The sequence below is a fragment of the Anser anser genome (assembly GCF_964211835.1).
Source record: "Anser anser genome assembly, chromosome: 5".
NCBI lineage: Eukaryota > Metazoa > Chordata > Aves > Anseriformes > Anatidae > Anser > Anser anser.
Window position 1 is genome coordinate 17537868 of NC_139725.1, and position 19056 is coordinate 17556923.

The 19056-nt window shown below is 38.7% G+C and overlaps 1 protein-coding gene across 3 annotated transcripts in view; it reads left to right on the forward strand.

Moving 5' to 3' along the window:
• Positions 1-19056, forward strand: part of SLC1A2 (solute carrier family 1 member 2) — a 94406-nt gene that overhangs the window by 65703 nt on the left and 9647 nt on the right. For 2 of the 3 annotated variants that reach the window (XM_083838434.1, XM_083838433.1), the window contains exons 6-10: positions 1684-1810; positions 3927-4160; positions 8223-8417; positions 9998-10132; positions 15674-15905. In XM_083838434.1, the coding sequence (XP_083694560.1) occupies positions 1684-1810; positions 3927-4160; positions 8223-8417; positions 9998-10132; positions 15674-15905 (923 nt within the window). Of the gene's footprint in view, positions 1-1683; positions 1811-3926; positions 4161-8222; positions 8418-9997; positions 10133-15673; positions 15906-18433; positions 18505-19056 lie in introns of all 3 variants that reach the window. The other variant, XM_083838432.1, reaches the window with a different exon arrangement.

Consider the following 19056-nt stretch of genomic DNA (forward strand, 5'->3'; position numbering starts at 1 on the left):
ACCCTGTGTGAGGCAGCAGCTCATGCTCATGCTGTTATCATCACCTGCTTTTTTTTTTTTTCCTTCTCTCTTAGAGCTCTTATTTTGTGCTAAAATGAAGCATTATTTCTGATGTGAGAGATGCATTACATTTAGTGTGGGATTTGTGTTGTGCTGGTCCCATCATGGATAAAAAAAGAGCTAGAAAGCTGAATAAAATTCCTACAGGAAGGAAATGCACAGTATTAAAACTATAGTTTAGGTGGGATATATGCTGCGGTGTTTTGACTAAAGACTCTCAAATGTTGCAGAGCTTGCTTGCTTTTTTTTTTTCTTTTTTTTTCTTTTTTTTTTCTCGCCCCCTTTTTTTCTCCTCTTTTTAATGAAGAAATGAAAATGTTGGGGAAATGCCATCCTGCTTACATAAACGGTGCAAACCATGCAAACTCCTGCAAGTATGAACCAACTTGACTTTTCTGACTAATGTAGCACCTAGTTTGGAAGTAACAGAACAAAACCACCTACAAACATTTTCTGATGCACAGTCTGAATTCCAGGAAGTTACTTGGTCTTTGACTAAAAAACTTTTCATCATTTCTCCATGCTCTGCAGCACACACACATACATTTCACTTCCCTCTTTAAGTGACTCAACAGAAATATCTTGGTGCTAGAGAATGACCTTATATTCAGTGGAATGGATATTAAAAAAAAAAAAAAAAGTTGTTAAACCCAGTGTAAAGATATGGGACAGGCTGTCTTTTCCCAGAATACTGTTAGCTAAAATTCCCTTCTTTAGAATGCTTTTGTATCCTGATGGGTTTTTCCTTAGGAATTTCCCAGATGAGTTTACACATTTGATAATACTGAACTCATACTATGTTTGAAAGTTTACCCTCAAAGCCAATAATTCCTTTCTGGACACTGAAAATTGCTGGAAGGTAAAGGTTAGCTTTGGAGACACAGCTCAAAAGGAATACATGACAGGCACACTGATAGTTTAACAGTCCATACTATCATACCTTAGTCATTTAAATTTTGGGGTCCAATCCTACTCATACTGAATCTATGATTAGATATCCACTGATGCTGGTTTCAGTGAGGGCAATCTGTTTAATATGAATTCTGTGTGGTTTAGCCTAAAGTGCAGTACCCACCTTCTCCTCCCACTCCTACCTTCTTCGTTTAAGGTGGGTACTCCTGGCCTGTGAAAAGTGTGTTCTGGGACTTCAAATTACAAAACTGACTAGTCTGTAAGTTGACTCTGCCATGTTTTTTTTTTTTTTTTTTTTTTTTTTTTTTAAGCTTGCCAAAAATGCTTTTGGTCTCTAGTGACTGTTTTAGCAACAAAGAACAGTCGTGGTGTGGTGCTGTGTTGCCTCTCCCATTTGCCAGGGGCTACGAGGTTTCTAGCAATTGCATGGCACTGAAAAGATTGGGGTATAGGTATTTTTTTGCTGATCAGATCAACTCAGAAAAAAAGAAAAAAACATAGTTTGGCATAGTTCCAATTTCAACTGGAATGTAGTAAAATATTAGAGTAAAGGATGTTCTTCTGAATATGATCATGAAAGTTGAGGGTGAGATCACGTTAAGAAGACCGAAGAGATGTGCAATGTAGTACGAAGACATTGACTAGGTACAAGAACTTGCTAAAAATGTGTTTTTACTTCCTTTTCTTTGTGTTGCAATTTTTTCCCAATAGGTTTGATAGGATTCTTTATTGCTTTTGGCATTGCTATGGGGAAAATGGGAGAACAGGCCAAGATGATGGTGGATTTCTTCAACATTCTGAATGAGATTGTAATGAAGTTAGTAACTATGATCATGTGGTAAGTTCAAAGTCCTATCTTCTAGAACAACAACAACAACAAAAAAGATTTAAAAAATCTTACAAGACCCTAATATAGCATGTAGTGAACACAGTTTGTTAGTAAACAATGGAATGAAATACTTCAGTTTTTAAAGCCTTAACCACTATGCTAGAACTAGAACAGCTTTATTTCTATTTGTTGAGGACTATTTAGGAATGATTTTGAAATATTTCTGAAGATGACAGGTTTTGTTCTTTGTTTATTAAAATCTAAGACATGCAGGTACCAGCAAAGACCTTCAAATGCCACATTTCTTATTGAAGTTCACTATATAGAAGGACACCTAAGCATACAACACCGCCCCACATTAAGAACATCCAAATCTTCCTGGGAGGTTAGCGTAATCCCAGGATATTAGCTAGAAGGTATAATTACAAAGAAGCCTGAAGACATACTTTATTTGCTGTCTTCTGTAATAAAAATACTTTACCAGCAAATAAAATTCCAGTGGCTTTCAGTGATGTATAGCTCCGCCCCCCCTAGTTTCTGCAGAACTTGAGTCTTAGAGGCTCACAGCAGTGGGGTCACTGGAAGGTACCCATCCTGTTTTTGAAGTATACCCATCTGTAATAACGGGGCCTGGCTTGCCTTCAAGGGAGTGACTTACCCAATTAAGACTGAGCCCTTGTTTACGTTTCTGGAAGGGGATTCTCCTTCTCTATCTCTCTCTCTGTCTCCCTCTCTCTCTCTCTCTCTGGTTCTTCCGAGGGCTTCCCCAGAGCTATGCGTACACAGTGCCAAACCTGGTCAGATCACACAAAACCAGTTTTTCGGAACATAAAAGCACATTGCTACATGTGGCATCATACTACTGCCTTTGGCATCTCCAAGGTCTTTTAAGAGCAGAAGTAGCCACTCCAATACAATGCATGTATCCTGGCTCATTGCTTCCTGTGATTCCCAGGTGTCCCTGGAAATTATTCTATGAGTCACAAGGCTGCAGTCTACCTTTTCTATGAGGCTTTAGATAGGCAAAGTTTATAGAAAAGGGAGAAGGGTGCCCAAAGTATGAACCTTTAGCATCATCAGTGTTTCAAAGGATGTTATGCAAGAGTGATTCAGGTAGGAACAGCGATGTGGAAATGCGTCAAACAAAAGAACTTGAAGCAACGATTCCTGTTATGCTTCTGCTTTTCTATAGGGGATCTTGCCACATAAAAAGACAGTTGCTTTTAATCACAAAGCTCTTCTTCTTTCAGTAGTTATTGTAATTTGCTGCTTTCGACTGTGCAGGGAGAGAGACGGTGACTATACTCTCATAACACTACAAGAGCGAGAATTTACTCTTACTTCTCTTAGCACCAGTTGGTACGCCCAACACTTAATGCGTTACTGAAGTTATAAGTTTCCCTAGTGGTCAGTGTTGCAATGGCAGGAAGCCATTCACATTTCAAGAAATTCACTGCACTTTTTTTTTTTCCTGATATGCTTTTTATTTCTCTTTTCTCAACGAAGGAGGTAGGTGCTGGGAGTTCCACTTGTTCACCTCAGTCTAGAATTGTTAAAGAACTGCTGTGGCTAGAAGCAGCTTTTGTGTGTGTGTGTGTTTATAAAGACAACTGCACTTTTTCATGCAGAATTACATTGTTTGGTTTATGACTTCTCTGCACTGAGAGCTGGAACTCCTGTGGTAACTCCAGCAGTTAACAACACTCTCAGGAGCATGGTGTTTAGCTGAAACAAATTAAACAACTTCCTGAAACCAGATGAACAATGAATTTTCAAAGTCACAAACTAAAAACAACTACTACACTACTCTTCATAATGGCACAAGCCTGTATAACATTATCATGTTTTTATAGGATGTTATTCCAGGATCAGAGACCATTCAGGAACATGCATATTCCATTCAGTGAGATAGAATAAAATAAATTAGATGTGGAATTCACTGCAAATATACAGTGTTTTTAAAAGAGGTGTGAAAGCTATCCATTGAATTTCCATCACTTCCTGACCTGGTTCTCAGGGTTGAGCCTGGAAAGACCCTAGTCTGTCTCCAGTCTATATTAAGCATTAATTTTATGACTGCATGCTGCAAAGACCAGTTCTGTTTATGCTTGTTCTCTTTCTCCAGGTATTCCCCTTTGGGCATTGCTTGCCTCATCTGTGGAAAAATCATTGCAATCAAGGATTTAGAAGTAGTTGCTAGACAACTTGGCATGTACATGGTAACAGTGATCGTGGGTCTTGTCATCCATGGAGGGATCTTCCTGCCTCTGCTTTACTTTGTGATAACGAGGAAAAGCCCCTTTTCATTCCTTGCTGGGATTTTCCAGGCATGGATCACAGCACTAGGCACAGCTTCCAGGTACACTCAAGAAATAACAGCTTTATTAAATTTTTTTAGCAGGTTATTAGATGCTGTTTAGAAGTGATACATCTGCCGTTTTGACCTTCACTGCAAAAACATTTTATGCCATTGAATAAAAACTACTTTTTTTTTTTTCTTTTACGAAATAAATGGATGAAGGTGTCCTGTGGCTACCAGTTGCTTCCTGTTTTGAAGTATCATGGTAGTAGGCAGCAGAGGCTGTAGTGAGGCTGTAGGATTTGTGTGTATCTGCTGATCTCAGTGAAGATTTCAGTGCATTCAAGACCTTTCTTCTGTGGAGGACACAAAATCTCTATGCATATCAGGCTTAAACAGAACCTGGTTCTCAAACAGTGGCAAGGTGTTACTATAAAACCTTCATTTTATTCTTTCATCCAATTTAGCAGAACAAGGTGACTTTAGTAAAGAGCTGAGCATATCAGACTCATTGGTAACACATAGACTAGCCTCAGAAAGGGGGGTAGGCAACTGAATAACTCCCAGTAATAAATTGATGCTTTGCACTGGGGCAACCTGCAGATTGTCTGTTGAATTTTTTTTTTTCAGTGAAGTAGTGAAATAGTGAATATTTTATAATAAATGTTTTTACTCAATAAATGCTTTGTTTCTGAAGAAAATAAAAACTTCTGTTGCAATTGGAAAGGTAAAAACAACAAAGCCAAATTCAAAACTGACCATCAAAAATCCTGAGCCATCTTGATTTCAGGAACACTTCAAGAGAACAGTAACTCATCTGCCTCTCTTTGGGTTAGAACTGCTCTGCTGGATGAGAGACTCTGGGGGGACATCACTGATGTGCATGTAATATCTGATGGGATGGTGTAGAGAAGATGGAGGAGGACTCTTCTCAGTGGTGCCCAGTGATAGGACAAGAAGCAGTGGGCACAAATCGAAACGCAAGGAATTCCACCTGAACAGAAGAATCTGTTTTACCGAGGTGGTGGTGGAGCACAGGTTACCCAGAGAATTTGTGGAACATCCCTGAAGATATTCAAAACTCAGTTGGGCACAGTCTGTGCACCTTGCTCTAGTTGCCCCTGCATTGATGAGAGTGGTTGCAATAGGTGAGCTCCAGAGGTGCCTTCCAACTTCAATAATTCTCCAGTTCTGTCATAAACACTGTGGCATTATAGGAGATGTAGTCTGGACAGGAGTTTGACTAAACCACAATTTCCCTAAGGCTTTTCTGCACTTAAATATTCAAGTTTCCACCTAGATTTTTCATTAACATTTTACAGTGTGCATACACAACATTTGCAGATTTGTTTTTTCAGTATAAAGTTTTCTTTCTTTCTTTCTTTCTTTCTTTCCTTCCTTCCTTCCTTCCTTCCTTCCTTCCTTCCTTCCTTCCTTCCTTCCTTCCTTCCTTCCTTCCTTCCTTTCTTCCTTCCATCTTTCCTTCTTTCTTTCTTTCTTTCTTTCTTTCTTTCTTTCTTTCTTTCTTTCTTTCTTTCTTTCTTTCTTTCTTTCTTTCTTTCTTTCTTTCTTTCTTTCTTTCTTTCTTTCTTTCTTTCTTTCTTTCTTTCTTTCTCTCTCTCTCTCTCTCTCTCTCTTTCTTTCTCTCTTTCTCTCTCTCTTTCTCTCTCTCTTTCTCTCTCTCTTTCTCTCTTTCTTTTTCTTTTTTTTTCCCCCTGCTGGAGGATCACAATGGAAGAAAAAATGTAGGGGATTCTAAGTGGTTCCAGCTTATGGATTTATCTGGGTGCTATGCTTACCACCTGACTGCTATTGAGATCTGAATTACTGACCGACCAGAAGTGGACCAGTTCGTAGCTCCACGGGGAGGTGGCCGCATGACAAGAACCACCATAATACAGTCCAACCTGGCACCTTGGGGAGCCACAAATGATTCCTGTTCGGGGACCTATTAAGGCCCTCTGTTTGGCTAGGCTGAGGAACCATGGAAGGCATCTATTTACCGTGCTCTTTTAATAAAGAAACCTTGTCTCCATGGTCTGCTAACCTGTCCTCACTCATGGTGGCAGAACTGAAGGGGGAAGATATTTGCATATCTTTGGAGATACACAAGATATATGCATATATTTGAAGATATTTGCAGTCCCTGCCTGCTGAGCCAGCCAGGGTTCATTACAACACTGTTAACCTATGGCTGATACACACCTTGTGCTGATGATCTGATTTGTGAAATCAAAGGTAAGGTGGGATTTGTATTTCTGAAGAAAAAGAAACTTATCTGACTGGATTTCAATGTGTGTCAGTCAACTTCTTCTTCTATTCCTCTTTTAATAAGATATGGGAACACCTTTAATGTAGAAGGCAAAGTGATCATGGAACTGACTTGAAAACTGACAAGCAAACATTAGTTAATGACTCACCAGATATTTTCCACTATCTGCTATAAATATAGCTGCTAGAGCTAACCTGTGGGGGAATACTACGTTGCTTTTAGAAACTATGAATTCTCTCTGATTTGGCTAAAAAACACAGAATATTCAACACATGATTAACTTCAATTAAAACCATAGTAAAATAAATCCTAAATGCAAATATATTTCTAAAGATGCTAGAACAAATGATTGGTACTGTGTATCTGGTTTATTGGCAACTGCTAAAAAAATCACCTCTCTGAACAAAGAATGGTCTGGTCATTTGAGTACAAGATGGGGATCTACAAGCTTATGTCTTCTAAGTCCTGTTTCCTTAGATGTGGAACAAGGAGTCATTTAAAAAGTGACTTAGGTCTGTTTGACCGGAACAAAAGGGTTTGAGTTTCCAATAGATCTCATGTGATGTATATCAGCCTCATGTGCTTGTTCCAGATAACTGAAGACATTTATTATGGCACCAAATATTTATAGTTAGGTACCTAATCATCCCTCAATCTGCCTTTTCCTTGGTTTAATTATCTGTAAAATGGAAAGATGACAGTTTTTGTACCCAATAGCACCTCTCTGGTAATGGATGAATGAAAGAGTTGGAAAGACTCTGAAGTTACAAGGCACTAGAAACAATATGCTGTAAGTATTTATCTGAGAAAATTTGGTGAGTCTAGTTCTTTACTCCTTTATAAGAAAAATAGTATTTTTTAAGGGCAATGACACCAGCATTAGTGGTATGTAATGGTGAAGGCCTTTGAGAAATTCTGCCAACTCAGATGAGGTTGAAGACTCAAATAAACCACAACAGATGTGCTCCAGCTGCTTCTGTATGAAACACCAATTAAAAGGAATTTCCCCAGGTCAAGTTTGTTTTCAGAACAGCTTTTCAGGCAGCAACCAACTTCATTTAGTGGTGGACTTGACCTCAGAGATAACACGGAAAAGAAAGGAACCAAAACATGCTCCTGTGTGGCTTTCATACTTGTTGCAGCAAGTCGTTTGCCTGAGGCAGGTAGACCTGCTAGGGAAGGGAAGTAGAAGATATTTGCATCTACAAGGAATAGTAATCATACAAAGAGTATGTTCTGCTTTCAAAAGTATTTTTAGATGGAGTTTTACTTTAAGGAAGTTAATGTAATAACCTGAACCATTCCCACAAAGGCAAGGCACTGCGGATCTGTTCAAAGAGCCTTTCCCCTCTTCCAGCCATCTTTTCTTTCTTTTCTTATCTGCCAATGTTTCATACCCTTTCCTGTCCTCCAATGTTTGGGAACTGCATGGGCTGTGTATGCTTTTGCCTGGCTTTTTCCCTCCTTGATGCAGCACTGATTTATCCCTTCAGAACAAATTTACAATCAAAGAAATATTTGTCCCTTTGCATGTAGTTCTGTCCATCAGAAAACATCTGGAACTGGTCTTTTTGAACAAAATGCAAGAAATAACTCATCGAGGAGTCTGAAAGCTTCATCTACAATCTCTCAAGCTCTCATCCCTCCTTGAGTCATGTTTGTGTCTTGGCCTCAGTCCCACCTCCAGCTAAATGTAGATGTAATTGAAAAATTGGCCAAGATAGCTTGAATCACAGCTGAAAGTAGAAGTAGAAAGTGTAAACACAGAGAGCAGAATTTGACTTTGCTCCCTCATGTATATATTATATTATAACGTTGTCTTTTGTACTTATTTGCTTTCTTTCCTTCAGTGCTGGAACATTACCTGTCACATTCCGTTGTCTTGAAGAAAATCTAGGCATTGATAAACGTGTAACAAGGTTTGTTCTTCCTGTTGGAGCAACAATTAACATGGATGGAACTGCCCTTTATGAGGCTGTGGCTGCCATCTTCATAGCACAGATGAACGGAATTGAGCTGGATGGAGGCCAGATAGTTACTGTGAGGTCAGTTCAAAACACTCGTAGGCTTTGTTTCTAAAGACTATAAAATGTGAAGCTTTGGGTTGGATGTCTTCTCAGTGGCTGTGGAATCTGCTATGAAACCTGCTATGGATTTGTAATAATGATATGCAAAGGAATGTAATATACATAGGTCCTGGCTCTCTAGTGATGTGAATTTTCCATCATTTGCAGCCTCAATGCATGCTGGTGGTGATTTATGCTGTTCTGCAGTTGACAATACATGACGAAATACAGCATTATTTGTCCAATGCAGTGCCTTCTTTTAGTACAGAGGGATGCCCCAAGTGATATATGGGGCATTAACTTTCTAGAATATACCTGTTTATAAACATTGGAAGAGAAAAATATACCTAAAAATTTATCTATATCTTGTTTTGTGTGTGTGTATTTTTTTTTTGTGACTTTTGTGAACAGCAAAAAACAATGGGCTGACTGTAAAGCATCTTGAGGGTGAGATTACCTGCTGCATCGTCTAGATACAATCTGGCTTTTTCTCTCTAACCCAGAGAATGTTGGCTCTAATCTTTTCATTTCAAATCATCATATTAAGGACAAAGCTGAATTTTTAGAAGGACAAAGTACCCATTCAAAATGGGTAAGAGTGATTGAAGACTGTTTACTGTAATGGAGTTTTAAGACCCATTAGATATAGTGACTAATGAAAAACAAAGGCAAAGTCATGACTGCTGCAGCTAAAGTTAATGTACAATGGAAAACTCGATGAAGACATCAGGCCTAACATTTTGAATAGTTAAAATGCAAACCACAAGTGAAGGCTGCCAAGTTTGCGTTCTTCCTGCAGTTTTCACCCACCCACCCAACTTTTCTTTTATTAAACCCTTTTAGCACTAAAGAAACTCCTGCATAGGGAAGTATAATTCTATGTTTCTTACCCAGCTATATTAGCAGCATATTTTCCATTTCTTTACCTCTTGCCTCAGCCCCTAAAGTAGAAAAACCAAGGTTTCTAAAAGGTGCAGTGCTGCTTCTAATGAAGGCAAATGTTAGACCCTAGTGACTCATATCTCCTGATGAAAATGAGAACAGTAATTTTAGAGGTGCTACTCTTTAAACCAAATTAAGATCAGGGCAATTAAAGTCAGGAATCAGATGCTGGCCAGGAGATTTGCTAAGCCTGAAGCAGAATTACTCCTCTTCCTCTCAGTACCTCTGACTCACTAGCATTGTCTGACCCCGCCATTTTAAGGCTGGGGTCACCAACTCATGACTTGCATATACTAAGCAGCAGGAACCTCTGGGCTATCTGTAGGAAAAACATTCGCTCTCCTCTTCATGCAACAGCACATTTTTGCTGCAACGATATGACAAGAACTATCTCTCTAGGTACCAACACAAATGAATGGGAAGTTATTAGGTTTTGTCTGCCAAACCCAGCACGTGATACTGGAGATATTCAAACAACCAAATTTGCTATGGTTTATTGTACTCTGTTTTCAGGGAAGAACTCATTAAAAATAAGACCTTCCTATTGATCACATGAGTATGCAATGAAATTATATGTTTCCCTTCCCGCTACTCCCATTTGATTTTTGTTTTTGCAGTTTGACCGCCACCCTTGCAAGTGTTGGAGCTGCCAGTATTCCCAGTGCAGGACTCGTCACTATGCTTCTGATCCTTACTGCAGTGGGTCTCCCTACCCAGGACATCAGTTTGCTTGTTGCTGTTGACTGGCTTTTGTAAGTTATGGTGACTCCACTGCTCGATGCAGAAAAAATGGTGAAGTAATGCTTGTCTGTAATGTTTTTCACCTATTGATCTTAAAGAACTCTAAGAATTTCCCCTACAGATAAAGCAAAGGAGGAAATAGGCATCTCAGGTGATACAAATTATTACAGAGCTACTGAAGTCTGTTTCTATGAACCAGCGATCTTCTTGTATGACCCTTGGGCCCACGTTCATGTATTTTAGTCTTCTTAATGACGCCACCCTATCACAGACATAGGTCAACTGCAGTTTTCTGATCTCTGTTTTCATCTTTCTGTTTCTTATAGTTCTGTGCTAAAATAAAGGATAAATGCTGAATAGGGGGTTCCCAAACCATGTTGTCAACATGTTATAGGGGGATTTGGGCATTTGCATTATAAAAAGTTTTTGCTTATAGTGGAGTAGTTAAATTTCTTTTTGTACATAAGAAAGTAAAATGCTTTGAAGATAGAAACTGTTATAGAGCAGGATATAAAGAAAAAAATCAGAAAGCAAACTGGAAGAATGAAGGTCATTCCCTAGAGTGGTTTTACTGACAGATCCTTCTAACTGGAAAGCCCAATTTTCATTTTCAAGGACTTGAGATCCATGTCCATCCATCAAACCAAATGGTTTCAGTGCCATTGCTAGTCTTCTGACAAGAAACAGCTAACCCATGGATAGGTGTCCAAAGTTTTTGTTGTTCAACATATGAATACACAAGCTGTAAATACAAAGTATATGCAATGCCATATCTTTTCTTGTGTTGTCATTTGACAGTGTAGACATCTTTCCATCACCTATGCAAAGCCGACAGTGACTCAGTAGCCTACTAAGTTGTTCTTGGCTTTAGGAGGTTTTTTATTGTCCTGTACTGCTACACTACAGAATATTCTGCTTAACAGCCATCTCTCCCTTAATATACTTTTATATAGTAAAGAAGTATTTTTCTATTGTGCCAGCTGTGGTGCCAGGAAGGGGAGATGTAAGTATTCTGTACTATTTGTGCATTTCCTCCTACACTTGCAGCCTCAGCTGCTCACTTGTGATAGCTTTCAATCAGATACACTACTAAAACTATGCAAGAAGGAACAGAAATGTTGAAAATGTTAAGATGAAATAGATTCTTTTTTTTTCTTTTTCTTTTTTTTTTTTCTTTTTTCCTGTCATTATCTTTTAACTTATTGAGAAGAATTCAAGATCTTGGTCAATCCCCTGACATGACTTCTAAACTGTATCTATTATTATCTGTCTTTTCACTGAGTTGTGACAAATAGCGCACAGCTTCTTCTTCTGCTTCAGGTAAAAATGAGAGAGGAACTTACAGCTTGGGAAGGCAGAGGGAAAAGATGACTTACATATTTTGTGTATAACTGAATATCATGATATCATGACTCAGAATGGCAAAATGAGGCAGGTTCAGCAGTCAGAGTACAGCTGGCAAAGTGAAAAAATGTGATATTCTGTGGGTTTGTTAAATTTATGAGGTCATGGTTGAAAATAGGAAAGTGGTGTAGGAATCTGCAGCTGGTAAGAGGAGCGCAAAAGGGAAGTGGATGCTCATTTTAAGTGTATATTTTTACTGGCTCTCAAAGTGAGGCAAATAGGTAGGTTTCTGCAGCTGGTAGGAGGATGTGCAAAAGGAGCCTGTGGTTTGTTTTTTTTTGTTGTTGTTGTTTTGTTTTGTTTTGTTTTGTTTTTTTTAGGGAAATGTCATTTAAAAATATTCCTGTGGACTGAGAAGCTCTGCCCACACTAGCAAACCTCAGATCTGTAAGTTACCAGCAGCTGTGATCCAGTAGTAGCTGTTGCATTTCAGGCTCAGCTTGGGAATTGTTACCCCTGGCTAATGCAGCCCTGCTTAGAGAAATAAAAACCTCTGTACAGTGGAGCTGTAGCAGCAGTGAATGTAAGTATAGGAAGGCTAGATTCAGAGAAAGTACTCCTGAAAAAAATATTCTATGGTATCTTTCCAAAATAAATGCCAGACAAAGAACCTTTCAGCTGAAAAGGTTGGTTTTGGATCCTTATGGCCTGACAATCAGCAGTGCAATTCCAGAGTGATTCAGAAGTGAAAGATAGAGGGAAAAGGGAAAAGAGATAAAAAAGGAGATGCAAAACTCTTTGTCATGCCACTAGTGCTGTAAAGTTAAGACAAAGTTTTTGGTGAAAGTATAATGCTAATTAGCATATCTCAAGGGGTAACAGCTTTGTTTTCCATCTTCTAGTGGTTGTGTTGTGGCAGCCATGATGGTCTAAAGAGATATGCAAAAGATGTTGCTCACATTGGTGATGTTAAAAAGGGGCACACAAACCAACTTTCAAACAAGCTTTTAGGCATACAAACCAGATCTAAGAATATCTAAAATAAAAAGTCATAAAAACGAGTTTTCTTTACTTACATTTTGTTCTTCCATTTCTTTAGACCATGAAACAAAATTACAGCAGTATTTATAACAGAATGTAGAAGAGAAAGTTAAGAAAACCTCTGAGGCCTTATTCTAGCCACTTTTCTGGAAAACGTAGAAATATTTTGGAATAGTTCTGTTTATAGCATTTGAATTCCAGTTAGTGAAAGTTTCAAAAATGTCCAAAATGGCCAATTTTGTAAGATTTTAAATATTGCTGATGAAAGAAACTATCAGAACATCAATTGATTTTACAATACCGCCATCATCTGAAACTGCAATCTTACCAAAACCAGCTTTGTAAGAGTTGGTCATGGTACAACACAAAGCTGACTTTTGATTGGCCTTAAACTTGGCATTTTCTCCTTCAAATTGGAGCCAAAAGGTTTCTGTATCGATTCCTTCTCAAGCCTCTCCAATATCTAGAGATTAGGTTGCTAAACCTTTCCCCCTCCCACGCATACATACAGAGTGAGTTTTTTCACCAGGCAAGTTTCCCAAGATTTCACAACTCTCACAGTTTTCTCGGTTTAAAACTAAGTACAACACAGCAGTGACATTTAATAGGATAGTAATTATATGGCAACAGCTGGAATGAAACAAGCTGCTTTTGCTCCAGCTAGAAGCTGGCTACCTTCCAAATGGGAGACTGACAAGCTTAGCAAATACCATTGCCCAACCTCAAATACAGTGGTATTTTGCAGTGAGAAAAGAGGAGTTAGAGAAAATGGGCTTGGGCAGCCATTCCAGTATTTAAAGCATCTACCTTTGTTCAGTAGTTCGGAAAAAGATCGCTTGAATTCTCACTTTGTTCCTTAGTGTAGATCTAAATTCAGAACACTTGTACCTAGTCAACATCTAATGTTACAAACAGGCCTCAAATGAATTGAATTAGACTGTAGAAAACCAGAGCTCTTTCCTACAACAGCTTAGAGGTAAGGCAAGTTAAACACCTCACCAACTCGTTGTCTTAGCAGGTGTGCTAAGATTTTAATCTCCTTTCCAAAATCTAGTAAGGTTGATACACTGGGTTTTCAAGCTTTCAGGGAGCAGAAGTACCTTTTTTGCATAGAAGATTACTATATAGATACTATGACATTAATGACAAGAGGGCCTGTTACATTTCCTCTCCTTTCTATTCCTCTTGCCTACATTGGCAAGCTTCCAGTTCTTAGTTATGCCAGTTGGTGGAAATTGGGCATTAATCCTTATCAGGATTACTTCCCAGTAATTCCAAAGCACATTCTTACCAGATGTTGAGTTGGCTTTTGAGAGAGAACTTTAACTTTCCTTCCCATTGTTCCTCTTGGGATCTGTTATGGACAGCAAGAAGTAGCTGTACTGGGCAATTGACTAGACTGCAGCTTTCCTATATTAATTTTCTTTACATTGTTCCAGCATAGCTGGAATTATTTGGTGGGCTGTTTTTAACGGAAGAGTAAATACAGTCTTCTTGCTTCTTCTCAAGGTGTTCTTAGCCCCCAAAGATGTCAATGGCACCTTGGTGCTGATTCCTGACAGCTGATGCTTTGTTTGGTTGTAAGAAAGTTTCTTGTTTACTTCAGCTCACTCAGTATAGGATGTTCTGCAACAGTGTGCAGTTTGTGTTGCTGAATCTCTTGGCTAGTAATTCATGCATATGGGCTGAAACATCTCCTCAAGTGACCCATTCAAAATTTGAATCATGCCTCAATTATATTTATGTATTCTCTCCTCCTCATTTTTTGGCAACTTTTATACTATCCCTCCCCCCTTATCTGGCATCAATGAATCCTTTCAAAATTTAACAGTACTCATACAAATAAAAATTAAGCAGGTGTTCTTGTGGAGCTGTATGGCAGGGTACAGTATATTTGATGGCCTTAATTAAAAGTAACCCTCAGAAAGTCATATTTTCCTATCCTGCCACTCTGTCTGGGTTTAATCTGTCTGGGTTTAAAACAGTCTTCACAGGCATGGGATGAGATCTGTAAAGCACTTCATTCATGTGAAGCAAAACTAGAAGGATGTTTTTCTCCTATGGACTTTTTTTTTTTTTCCCTTTTGGTTAAAAAATAAAAATGGTCTGCTTCAGCTAAGATATAACACCAAACCCATTAGCTCTTCACATCTAGTTGGCAGGTGTAAACAATCTCAAATTGTGCAATGCAGCCTGTCTGAGGTAGGAAAGATAGCAGGAGCTCACAGTCCTGCAGTTCTCTGCAAGACCATTGACCTTTTTTGGGAGGTTTTGGGCAGAACTTTGCAATGAGGGAAAATCCACAACCATGACATCACTGCCGGCAGATAGATTCACACTGTAAATGTGAGGCAGGAGAAAGGCAGCGCATCTGTCCGACGGCAGTTTGTCGGGAAGTGCCAAGAGATGCATTTCTCTGTATTGGAGCACGTGGGCCTCCTCTGGCACCTGTGTACAGTGAGGGGCACTTGCTGCCGGAGTGCTGTCATGGCTCATCATTTTGTAGGCCGTGACCTATATATGGCTGGCTCATCCGCTGAGTGCTGGCGTACGGTCGTGTGGGCGGGCATGCTGCCATGCAGAGAGATGACCATCTGTAAGGATGGTGCCAGGAGAGGAGCTGCGATGGTCTGAGCCTTATAGAGATATTACAGGCATTTCTTCCCAGTAGTGTGCTTGTGTGCTTGCTGAGAATAAGGGGAGAAGCCATTTGTTAATCTGTCCCAGCAATCAGAACACTTCATCAGATCCAAAACCCTTTCCTCTGGCTGTGTTAAGTAAGTTAAGTGCCCTGATAAATTCAGATTAAACAAAGGGCAATGATGTGAGCCTGGCACCCTGACACTGAAACCTCCAGCTCCAGAAGCAGGCACTGGGGAGATTTCACCGAAGCACAGCTCTGCAGTTTGGCTGTGTCCCCTGTGCAAACTCCTTGCCAAAATCCATGAGTGTGAGCAGCTGGGACATGGGAGTTTGCACATCCTTCCTGTCTGTACAAGTCCCACGGGAAAACAAGCTTTTCCAATTTCACTTGAAAGCCACCGTCTTTCTATTCTAAAGATGACTTAAATTTTCTGAAATAAATGCAGTAACTGTAACTTTAACAGGGCTCTCAGGCCCGACTTTTTCTTCTTCTCATGCCATTCAGCCTTTTGCTTCTTTTGTAGGGACCGGATGAGAACGTCAGTCAATGTAGTGGGGGATTCTTTCGGTGCTGGCATCGTCTACCACCTTTCCAAGGCAGAACTTGACAGCATTGATTCTCATCATAAAGGGCATGAAGACATTGAAATGACCAAGACTCAGTCAATCTATGATGACATGAAAAATCATAGGGAAAACAACTCAAACCAGTGTGTTTTTGCAGCTCACAACTCAGTCATAGTAGATGAATGCAAGGTACCTTTCACATTTATGGATATTGAGACGTGTATATAGCACTGCATGCTTTATTTTATTGTATTTTATTTTTTAACCTGCATGTATTTTTCAAATTGTTCTGCAAATAACAAAGTGACAACGAGCTTCATGAACCCCAGACATTTTTAATGAGTTTGAGCAGTTCAAAAGATGTTTTTTGGCTCTCTTCTTAAAAGTTGTCATTTGAGGAGAAAAATCATGTACCTTGTTTACATATGAAAAGGCAAGATGCAGCGTATTATGGAATATGCCAAGACACCGAGAACATGGCATCACCTTCTATGGACATTTACCTAATTTTCTTTGGCAACAAAGAACTTACTTGCCAACTCAAATGAAGGGTATCTGCAATCCAAATATAGGTGTAGTCATTTGCTGACTGCCTTCCATGATATGCTGTTCAGATGGATGTGTTGAATGCACTTTAGCATCAGAATGCTGCTGCACTCATACAGCATGCTTATGCTTTGCTTCCATCATTGTTCCTGGGTCATTAAGACACGAATATCGTATTTTCTCTCTAATCCTTGCTGTAACTAACATGGATTACTAATAGTAATGATAATGTCTTGATTGGAGTAAAGTGAGCTTGAGAAACCCCACCAGTCGAAGGAGAAAATGGTTGGGATGGCTAGTGGCTAGAGGTTTACAAAGAACCCACCACTAGGACAGGGCAGTTTAAAGTCAAGAGAGTTTTTAATTGAAAAGGAGGAGAAAGAGGCCAAAACAAGCTGGATCTTTTTCATTTCATAGTATTTATATATATATTTATATATATATATAATTTACATGTAGTGGTCTGTAAAACAGCAAGCCTACCTTAGCCAAGCAGATTCTCTTGCATCTTTCAGTTGACACAATTGAGCCACTTTCTAACTGTGAATGCCTACAGTAAGTCCTTTAGCAAATCACCATATATATTGGAAATATAAGTCGTATTCTACCACTTTCACCTATCTCCACCCTGTCTGGAAATGTTCTTTAGAACATTCTTTTCCAATGCTTACTTCTAGATAATGTCAGGCCAAACCTGAATTTCTAGGGGACAAAGTAATACTGAATTCAGGAAAAAAACAGTCAAACAAACAAAAATAACACCAAAAATCATCCAACTTATTCCTTTTTTTTTTTTCCCCCAAATCTTCCACATTTTTGATAAAGTGATTTTTTATAATGAAGTCAAACATTTTGTTCTGATATGCCTCTCCCCTTCTTCTTCAAACCTATTCTTTTCTGTGAGAAAAATGAAAGAAAAACTATTTTAAAATTGAATGCGAATACCTGTTTACCCCAAATTAAAAAGTCATTAATTTGCATGTCTCAGAAAAGGAAAGGAAACTGAAGAGATAAAATCTTGAAGGAAGGAAGAAATTCCCTGATAACAAATACCTCATTTGATATAAGATTTTATTCTCACTAAAAATAAGTAATACCACCAACAACTCACTTTTTGATTACTTTGAATATTTCTGTTGGAAAACTTTTTCAGTGAAATAGAATATTCTAATTTCAGTGAGTTTAAGACAAATTCAGCTACCACAGATCATTCTGAAACACCTGATTGGTTTGTGGAGCTGCATACTGAAAATGTTATCTCCTTCCAGTCTCTCAGAGATCCAAGCCAAGCTAGAAAGTAGTAGTTCTTTGATACAGTATTTACTGTACTTTCTTTTCTCCTTCAGTTTCTCTTATCATTCCCATCAGTTGAGTCATTGGTTTACCTCAGAGACATGGACGTATTGTGCAGTAAGTCATCCTAAGCACACCCTTTAGTAGAAATCTGGGACCAATGATGCATGAGCATGAAGGGTTTTGCCCTTTTCCATTGCTTTAGGTTTTCTCTGCTTGGGATCTCATTTTGCACTTTTAAACTCGTGAAAAGAGCCAGGGTTTACTGGATTGAGCGCAAGACCGACTTTGAGCGGGTCACTTGTCTGTTTGCAGGCTGCCAAAAGGATGTGATATTACAGTCCACTTTATAAGCTATGAATACATGCTGACATTCGCAAGCACTTGGATCATGTTGAAGTGGTCTACAGCTAAGTGTTAGAGTAGCAAAAGCAACTCAGTATAGGATTTGGGGAACCAGTTGTTAAATGTGAAGAGACATCTCTTCATCCTGTCAAATGCACTGGTGGGGTGAAAAGTTCACTGCAACTCTGATCAGTTTTGAAAAGCTAATCTGCTAGCATGTCATTTCTATTTACTTTCTGTAGTATACTCCATGTATAGTGCTAGTAGTTTATAATTTTGCATGGTCAATGTATATTTTTAATAAGTAGTGTACCTTTATATTGGGGTAGAGTGTTTGTTACTGCATGATATTTTTGTATTTTTTTTTATTATCACATTTCACATGACTCTATGTGATTTTCATTTCTGAATAAGCTGTTCATTCCTGTATTTGCATGTTTTCCCCTTTCAACTATCTAAGAAAAAGCTTGACTTTATTTGAAAATCAGTGCATTTTGTCATATTTCCATGTCCCAATGCTTCCATGCATCCAGTTTATCCAGCATGGGGAATTTCAGCTGTGTCTTTAAGTTTTCATTTGAAGCCGAGGATGTTAACCTACAAGGTAAGTTAGGAAAGATTGAGCCATCCACTTGGCGTTAAATGAAGGGTTCTCTCACAGTTATGCAGATCTAGATTATTTTTGTAAAGTTAAACTGATATTTTACCTTTTTTTCCCTTTTTTTAAGTCACTTGGCTGGCGCTATCTTTGTTGAAGTGTGGGTTTATTTATACCAATTTCGGGGATGCAACATATTGGCCGATGTTTACCACGGGCTGGTAGATCACTATAAGTCTTCTACCATACTTATAAATTAAAAAATGTAGCATGGATCTTTACAGGCAAGAGTGACATTTTGCTGTAATTTGTATGAGACAACCATGGCATTGCCATGAATTTTTGGCCCTCCTATAGGCATAATCTTTCAGTATACTATAAGAAATAGTTATACAATGAAAATTGCTTTCACAACGTATCTTTTCCTCTATTTCTTTAAAGGTGGTGTAATTATAGGTGAGTTTGTATAGATATATATCTTTGATCATACCTGCCTTGCACATTTTTTATTTCCTTGCATCAGCTATCTTGCTTTGTGAGGGAATTTTACTGAAAAAA